We start from the raw sequence: 7924 nt of genomic DNA on the forward strand, positions 1-7924 counted from the left end.
CTCTTTTTCCGAGCGCTGCGACGGGAAACGCGAGCGCAGCGGGCACCCAGCCAGCTGTCTAAAAGGGAGGCAGCGGAGAAACTGTGCAGTCGAGTCGAGAGTCCCAGGAAGGTTAAACATGGAAAAAATGGCAGAAACTGACCAAAACTTTAATGGTGCTCAGTATTTCGAAGGGGTTGAGAAGCTGCTTGAAATATGGTTCACGCGCACCGACGGCAAAACCAAGACTTGCGATCTTCGTTCCATCCCGAGGTACGTCCACCTCATCCCCCAGTCAGCCCATCTCCGTCCTCGACTTTCTGAGTGGACAGCAGTGAAAGCCTCTTCATCCCTCTAGTTTCATATGTCATCTACGGAATAAGTCATACATTGGAATGTTGTTCCAAGACAAACCCGGATCTCATAATGCTTCCAGGGCCACTTTACTGCCTTTCGCAAAATCTGTCGACCATAGAACATGCTAGAACATCGTCTATTCCATCGGCAACCTAACCCTATTACCTTGAACAACCCCTAAAGCCACCCCCAATGTCAAGGTTCTCTCGGGGTGGTGAAAGGGAGAGTTCAAACTCGGCTCGATATTCTTCCTATTATCCTGTACTTTGCTGTCTTCTCTGTGTGTCTTCTTCCGTCGTCTGCTTTCTCACATGGTCCACATGTGAGAATGTGCCTTAAAGTCAGAAAATGTATGTTCTGGTGTTATTTTCTGAAGGTTATTCAGTAAGTCAGCTGTTTGAAGGCAAAAGTGAATAGAATATGAAACATTTTCTTTCATTTACAAAAATTCTGGAAATTTATGTGTATATTTACCCCCTTTCCTCCCCCAATATTTACCTTTAAAATCTAAGCTGATTTTGAAATCTTGTTTTTATTTTTTGTTGCCATAACACAGATCTTTAAATAGATCTGAAGTTTGTATTTTCGTGCCAATTTTAGCTAGCTAAAACTGGTTTCCTAGAGGGGTGAGGACTAATTTTAAGTATGACCAATGCTAATACATTTGTATTTTACTTATTTTTACAGGAACAAGTGGGAGAGCTTGCTGCAGATAGTTCACTGTGAAGTAATCAGCTTCTCTAGCAATGAGCAGGTTGATGCTTATGTCTTAAGGTATTTACTCTTTGAGGAGTTTTCTGTCAAAATTTATAGGAATGTTTCTAGGACTAGAATATTTCAATTTGGTATTGCTGTAAATATCATTATTTTATTATAATTGTTTCAAACTTAAATTAATATGCCTTTTCTTTTTTTTCCTGCAGTGAAAGTAGCATGTTTGTGTCTAAAGACAGGTTCATCTTGAAGACATGTGGAACAACAACTCCTTTAGAATGTGTTGAGCCTCTGCTCAAACTGGTTAAGCTGCATGCTGGATTCAATGCATACGAGGTTTGTACTTACATAATGTGTCCTACTTCCAGTTTCACCGTTAAGTTAATCACTATGGTTTAAAGATATATTTGTTTTGTTTTAGGATGTATTTTATTCACGCAAAAATTTCAAACGCCCTGAACTGCAGAAATCTCCACACAGATCCTTTGACCAGGAAGTGGATCTCTTGAATTCAATCTTTAAAGGTACAAATGGCACCTGTTAACTTTTCATTTGACACATCTTAATTTGTCACTGCTATATAATATTTGTCTGTTTCAGATGGTTCGTCCTATTGCCTTGGTGATGAAGAGTCTGAATGCTGGTATCTTTATACACTACACCCCAACAATGTGCCATCCTCTGATCTCACTCGCTCTGATCAAACCCTGGAGATATTGATGTCTGATCTCGATCCCAAAGTTATGAGCATTTTTACCAAAGCTAATTCATCATCAGCCACTGAGGCCACTAAGGTTTGTTTCTTAAAGGTTATTGCAAACTTTGTTCCAATCAATTTTTTTTTTGAACTAAAGCCTTACCTGTTCCACAATTTTACATTTGCAGAAATCTGGAATAGATAAGCTAATTCCCAGCATGCGCATTGATGACTTTTTGTTTGACCCCTGTGGTTACTCTATGAATGGAATCAACAAGGCTGTAAGTTTTTATAGTGTTTATCAGTTTTATCTTTTTAGATAATTAACATAAGTTTAATTTCAATTTGCTTATTTTATTTTTATTCTTTTTTAGGGTCATTATATGACAATTCATATAACACCTGAGCCTGACTTCTCTTATGTCAGTTTTGAAAGCAACATCCCACAGTCATCGTACAAGGATGTTATTTCTCGTGTTATTGAGACATTCAAACCAGGAAAATTTGTAGTGACCATATTTGCTAACCAGGTAAATTATTTCATCCACAGTTTACCCACTTTCATAATGAGGTTCATTAGTTTCTATGCTACAATGCCCTTTCTTTCCTGTTTTGTAGGCCTCTCCTGCTTCCTCCTCAGCCCATGAAATGGAGAAACTGTCTCGCTTTGGTCCGTGGATGCAGGGCGATATTCAGTACTGCCGTCTGAACAACTACGACCTGAGCTACACCTTCTACTCAAAGTTCCCCAGCTGAGGTTTTCTGTTGGCCCGCTTTAGGCAAACTTTGACCTTGCGGAGCCCAATTTTATCTATTAGTTTAATTTCTTCTAACATAACACTACCTCTCTTAGCGTGCTTTGCATTTGTTTTAAATTATTCACCCTTTTTAATGGCCTTGATATTCATTGCCAATTTATTACTAGTGCAATGGATATATCAGAACGCATACATTCATAGATGTAGGAAAATGTATTACATGTGGTATGAGAAAATTTCATGAGAGTGGGCTTTGCCTGAGATTTTATTTCAAGTATGTGGACCTGAGTTTTGTCTATGTAGAAGTTCCTTCATTAGCCTCAGTCTTATTAATTTTGACTTGAGTTCAATGGTAGTGAGCTTATTTATGGATAGATGACATTTGTTGGAAAGGTTTTAACTCATTGAAATTAGTGAGAGAAATCCTTTTCACTCTAGTTAATTTTGATTATTTTCCGAATATCAATTTTAGAGGGCACCCAAAGTTTATTGGGGAACCTCATTGTTTTTGGGCCAGTGTGGGAACAACGCTGTGGTTATTGCAGGTTGACCATAACTGACCTTCTATGCAATATATATTTTACCTAATTGTTGTTCTATTTCACTTAGCTAAGAGTTATATTTGTCTCAATACTCCTTGTGAGAGTGGCTCATGTAGAAAGATAATTTTAGTCTACCTTGGAGTTTGTTTGTAATTGTATGAGCTGTGATGCGATTTAGGCATTCCATTAATCTACCCTCAGCTGCGGCACAAGTGCCAGTTTTAGGGAGTAGGAAGAGCAACCTTGGATGCTATTTGAAGTGTTGTGCAAATGTTCCTTGTTGTGGTTTAAGCTTAAGCGTAGTTTTAAAAACAGAATTCTCAAAATATTGCACAACATTGCATGCAACACCAGTTGCCCTCTTTTTACCCCTGGATATTGGAATTTGTCATTGGCTGAGTTTTAGTCATGACTGATTTTATTGACTTAACTAGTTGTATCACTCTGACCTTTGGAGTTACAGCAATGGAGCTGTGAAGTGTACCTGTATGTTTATTTTTGTTTGTTTTTTTAAAATTTCATTGATTTTTTTCATCCAAAAAGACAAAGCACTTTCAGAGCGTGGCTAACTAATTTCCATTAAGTTTTGTAACATTCATTTTGTTATCTCTGCTTGCGTTTTGTTTTGTTTGAAAGTTGAATTAGAAAATTCAAAATTTGGGCATGTTGAATATGTGTTACAGTTTTGCACATCTGTAATTTTCATTTGTGGATGAAACAATGAAACTCGGATGTCTTCCACTGTTTACTTTTGTGCTGGGTGTTTTCAATGTGTGATGTTTGTTTTCTGAGCATTTACTCTGCCAGACTTACAACTAACCCTCTGTAGAACAACCAGTATTTGATAGTTATTTTTCCTCTTTCTTTTTTCTTTCCCTTTTTTTTTTTTTGTGATAGATTAGTAAATTTAAGACAGCATTAGAGCTACATCAGTCATTCTGATGAATCCATTTTCAATTAGATCTGATATCTGCATAATAGGGCAATGCTGTGCATAACTTATGGTCTTTTTTTGGGGAAAGAACTCACAATCTTTACCTTTAAACGTCCACACCTCATACATCGAATTGTTAGTACCTAATTATTGCTAACACAGCAAGCGCTCAGCTCTGTGATTTATTTTTCTTTAGTTAGGAAATTTTATTAGTTAGCATATTTTAAAAAACTTTTGAGATAGCATTTAATATTTTGTTGAACCGAGGCTTCTGGCATTTTTCGCTGGTTTTACATCAATCAATTGGTTAGTGGTGCTGTTTTCCCTTAGTTTTATTAAACTTTGGTAATAACATGGACAACTGAGCCAAAACTCAGATATATGGCATGCCAGTGTTGCATTTTCCTTAAGGCTTTTTCAACCCCATCTTTAAACTGGGTCTTTAAAAGTACATCATACGGTGTTTGTAACTTTGTGCATTGCAGCCACTGATGGTCACAGGATTTATCTCTTGAAATTTTGCCTTCTTTTATGTACTTCTTCTCAGGCACTGTATATTATATAAGAGGAGAGAGCTCCCATGATGCAAGGTAACACCTTGTCCCATGTAAGCACTTTCTCATCTCTGTATTTGTCATTATTTCAGGAAAGTCATGAATGGTTCTAAAAGTTGTGGTTGTATATGTTCTGATATTTGCATTAAAACATTGTAATTGAAAATGAAAAAGAAATTATTTTAACTTTATAATCGCAGTACTAAGGGTGCTTATGAAACTGCCTGTTAAAGTTGCTGTACAAAACTGTTAAGGTTGAATTTTCTGGCAATATAAGATGTTTTTATTGAATGTTACTAGTGAGGGTGAGAGGTTGCTGTTATTATTGGAACCACATATTTTTGAGTTGTATGTTACAGAAAGTCTACAGTCTGTTCTACAGTACAAGCGGGCGTGCAGTGAGAGGTAGAGATGTTAAGAAGCCTGTTTTTTTGAATTTTCCATCATATATAATGACAAATTAATTTTTGGTAGGTTTTGTAGGTCAAACAACCAAGTTGTTGCTTGTGTGTTATAGGCAATGATTGGTTTGCTATGTTTGCTCTCTCCTAATCTTCTCTTAGATCTAGAGATGACCATTGGTCAAACAAGTACTTAAAACTTGATTGAAATATACATAGCCAACTCTGGCTCGTTCACTCATAATAGTAATCATGCACAAATGTTATCAAACTGTATTAAATTAAAGTAATCCTGTGCTACCTTGGATCAATTTTTTAATCATCATTTGATCTCATGGATATGCTTATGAAATTGTATTTTTACTGTTATTCATTGTATATTTCGATCATTAATTAAAAAACGTAACAAAAATAAAGTCTTTTTTTCCACACCACAATTAAAATGCCTCATCCTCCCCAAAATAACTCACTTTTCTTCTTCCTGACAAAAGCAATCTTATTTACAATCATTTCAAATCAAACTACGAAAGCAGGAGAAAAATAGTTATTTATCATCTTACCATTTTAGAAGACGGGTCTGCATCTAAACTGCCTATTTTCTCACTGTCTCCGCCTTGCTTTTCTCTCCTCCTCCAGGAGCCTTCTTCTACCAAATCCATTTTATCTTCATCCTGCTTTCCTCCTCTCCTACGCCAAGAACCTTTGCCTTTCTTATCAGAAGAGGAGCCTTCTTCCAAACAGTCCATTTTATCTTCATCCTGCTTTCCTTCTCGCCTACGCCAAGAACCTTTGCCTTTGCCTTTGCCTCTCCGAGCAAGGGCTGCCTCTTCAAATTCTTTGATATATCCAGCTTGATTGCAGTACCTGTAAAGCACATGAGCTTGAAACACTTCTGTCAGACTGTAATTATGCATCAGACTCCTTTTGACAGTTTCATTAGTGGCATCAGTTCTCACCCAGCTGGTCTTTCATCAATGTAGTTCTGGTGCACCTTGATACCAAGTACATCCTCCATCATAAAAGGTTTAATCCATGTAACCTTTTTATTAGAAAATGGGGGAAAAAGAAAACTATGTTTCCTATTTGTTTAACAATAATAATTTGAAAAATGCCCACAAAAAGAAATTGAAAACACTCACTAATGGTGTAGAACCATGTTCATACAAATTTTTCTTATGATAAAAGAGCAAGCCATCTAATCCTGGGTCCTTGCCCTCAAAGAACATAGGATTATGGCTCATAAGTTCAGTCATCAAATTCTCTTGACACTCATAAGAGGGAAGTGCCAAGAAGGCATTTCTGTTTTTATCAGAGTGAGTTTGGACTTCAGGAAATTCATCAAGTTTTGTCTTGAGCCAATAAAATCTAAATTCAGTCTGTACAAAATTCAATGTTAACATATCACAAATAAATAACATATTTCACAGAGTCAGTCACAAATAGTATTCTTACCTCACAGTCTAGTAATACAAGATTGTTCCAAGCTAGCACATCAAGTACAAAGTAGGTACGGTTCTCCATATTCCAAATACAATCTAGGATTGTAATACCTTGGGGTGATGAGCTATTTGCATTGGGTAAAGCAGAGGCAAAAGATGCGACAAAATGACCAGCTTTGGAGTACGCTTTTGTCGATCCCTGATGGGTAGAACCAAAACAAAAATAATGATAATAATATTGGCATCAATTAATAAAAATGTTGATGAGGGAAAAGAATTTAAGTATTTTACCTTATGGGCAACAACCATCATTCGACGTCCTTTGGGGCATGGCTTGATAAGCCAATTATCCTCTAAATCAGGTGGAATATCAACCAACCACTCAGACAACATTAGTTGATTAGTAAATGTCCAATTTCTCTGCTCTGTTCCGGTCGACTTTGTTTCCTTTTTATCCGGGGACAAATTGTCTTCTGAATCTTGATTATTGAGGACTTCCCCAGGTTCATTGAGAAGTCGACGCTGTAGATTGACTAGTTTCTCACGTTTGCTGACAAGTGTCAAAAAAATCTGATCATATATAGGGTGATGCATAGTAAATACAAAATAATTTGTAAATGCAGTTCAATACCTTTTCTGCCTTTCCAGAAATTCAGTTCTCCTTTTTTCTTGATCACCCATTAAACTAGCTGGTTCTCTAAAATAAGCGAATTCTGAAAGCCGTGGATGTGGACGGTTTGGGTCAAAAGGATTTGAAGCAACATCGCATTGGGTATCTAATGACGCAACAAGCTGATCTATTGATGCAGCCATTCCTAATACCAGAATACCTGAAAGGAGATAATATAACAATATAAGCATTGGGAGAGTCAAATTAGTGATTGCTTTTTCAATATCCTGGGAACATGTAGGCTATATCCATTCCTAGTATATGATGAGGAGACAGTTGATAAAAAGCAATGATGAAAACTATATTTCTTTAGACAACCGGTAGAAGACTTTACCATCTAATGTTTAATTGAATGTTTTTTTAAAAATAGGCAAATTTCATCAAGCTTCAGAAAGCGATTGCGTTTTAATAGCAAATCAATGACATTACGAAATTTATACTAAAAAACAAAGATCTTATCGAAACTTACAGAAATATTATAGAAACTACTGCTGCTTCATTCAGCAAATTGAAAAATAATATGCCAATGTCAACGTAAGTTCATCGACGGCCAAACGTTTTCCTTTCCCCATGAGTAAGTGAGGTTATATCATGTGCCAGTGTCTGGTGCTGCCCTCTACCCAAGGATCTGGCCATGGCGCGTTTATTTGAAACTGAAAACTATCTGGTCAAAAGAGAAGCGGCATGAAAAAAAGGAAGCGGCTTGAAAAAAAAGGAAGCGGCTAGAGGAAAAACAACTTTTTCCAAAATCGAAAACTTCCGTATTCTGAACCATGGAGGAAAGACGGCGACGGCGACGGCGATGATGATGATGATGATGATGATGATGATGATGATGATGATGATGATGATGATGATGATGATGATGATGATGATGAT

General features: G+C 36.7%; 2 protein-coding genes across 3 annotated transcripts; one reads left to right on the forward strand and one right to left on the reverse strand.

Moving 5' to 3' along the window:
* Position 1: 1 nt before the first annotated feature.
* LOC113210808 (S-adenosylmethionine decarboxylase proenzyme) lies at positions 2 to 5241 on the forward strand. The gene is made up of 8 exons (XM_026428976.2): positions 2 to 252; positions 1024 to 1110; positions 1260 to 1386; positions 1472 to 1574; positions 1651 to 1844; positions 1936 to 2028; positions 2122 to 2277; positions 2366 to 5241. The coding sequence occupies exons 1-8, from the start codon at positions 119 to 121 to the stop codon at positions 2501 to 2503; spliced, it is 1032 nt and encodes a 343-aa protein (XP_026284761.1). The 5' UTR covers positions 2 to 118; the 3' UTR covers positions 2504 to 5241.
* On the reverse strand, positions 3907 to 7654 carry LOC113210806 (snurportin-1). Of its 2 annotated transcripts, XM_052277296.1 has the most exons (9): positions 7515 to 7654; positions 7007 to 7205; positions 6667 to 6925; positions 6389 to 6574; positions 6076 to 6312; positions 5893 to 5975; positions 5724 to 5800; positions 5497 to 5636; positions 3907 to 5417 (listed from the first exon to the last, which is right to left on the reverse strand). In XM_052277296.1, exons 2-9 carry the CDS (start codon positions 7186 to 7188, stop codon positions 5403 to 5405), a joined length of 1179 nt encoding a protein of 392 aa, XP_052133256.1. In that variant the 5' UTR covers positions 7189 to 7205; positions 7515 to 7654; the 3' UTR covers positions 3907 to 5402. The 2 variants fall into 2 exon arrangements, with proteins under 2 accessions (XP_052133256.1, XP_026284759.1); XM_026428974.2 differs by having other exon boundaries at positions 5497 to 5800.
* Positions 7655 to 7924: the final 270 nt, after the last annotated feature.

The sequence above is a fragment of the Frankliniella occidentalis genome, unplaced genomic scaffold (assembly GCF_000697945.3).
Source record: "Frankliniella occidentalis isolate FOCC.00 unplaced genomic scaffold, Focc_3.1 Scaffold9, whole genome shotgun sequence".
NCBI classification, from domain to species: Eukaryota; Metazoa; Arthropoda; class Insecta; order Thysanoptera; family Thripidae; genus Frankliniella; species Frankliniella occidentalis.

Coding starts and splice junctions, on each gene's coding strand:
- LOC113210808 (XM_026428976.2), top strand. CDS start 119: ATGGAAAAAATGGCAGAAACTGACCAAAACTTTAATGGTGCTCAGTAT. Junction 1,845..1,935: donor CAGCCACTGAGGCCACTAAG/GTTTGTTTCTTA, acceptor TTACATTTGCAG/AAATCTGGAATAGATAAGCT. Junction 2,029..2,121: donor TGAATGGAATCAACAAGGCT/GTAAGTTTTTAT, acceptor ATTCTTTTTTAG/GGTCATTATATGACAATTCA.
- LOC113210806 (XM_026428974.2), bottom strand. CDS start 7,188: ATGGCTGCATCAATAGATCAGCTTGTTGCGTCATTAGATACCCAATGC. Junction 6,313..6,388: donor TTGTATTACTAGACTGTGAG/GTAAGAATACTA, acceptor AATTTTGTACAG/ACTGAATTTAGATTTTATTG. Junction 5,976..6,075: donor AACATGGTTCTACACCATTA/GTGAGTGTTTTC, acceptor TCTAATAAAAAG/GTTACATGGATTAAACCTTT.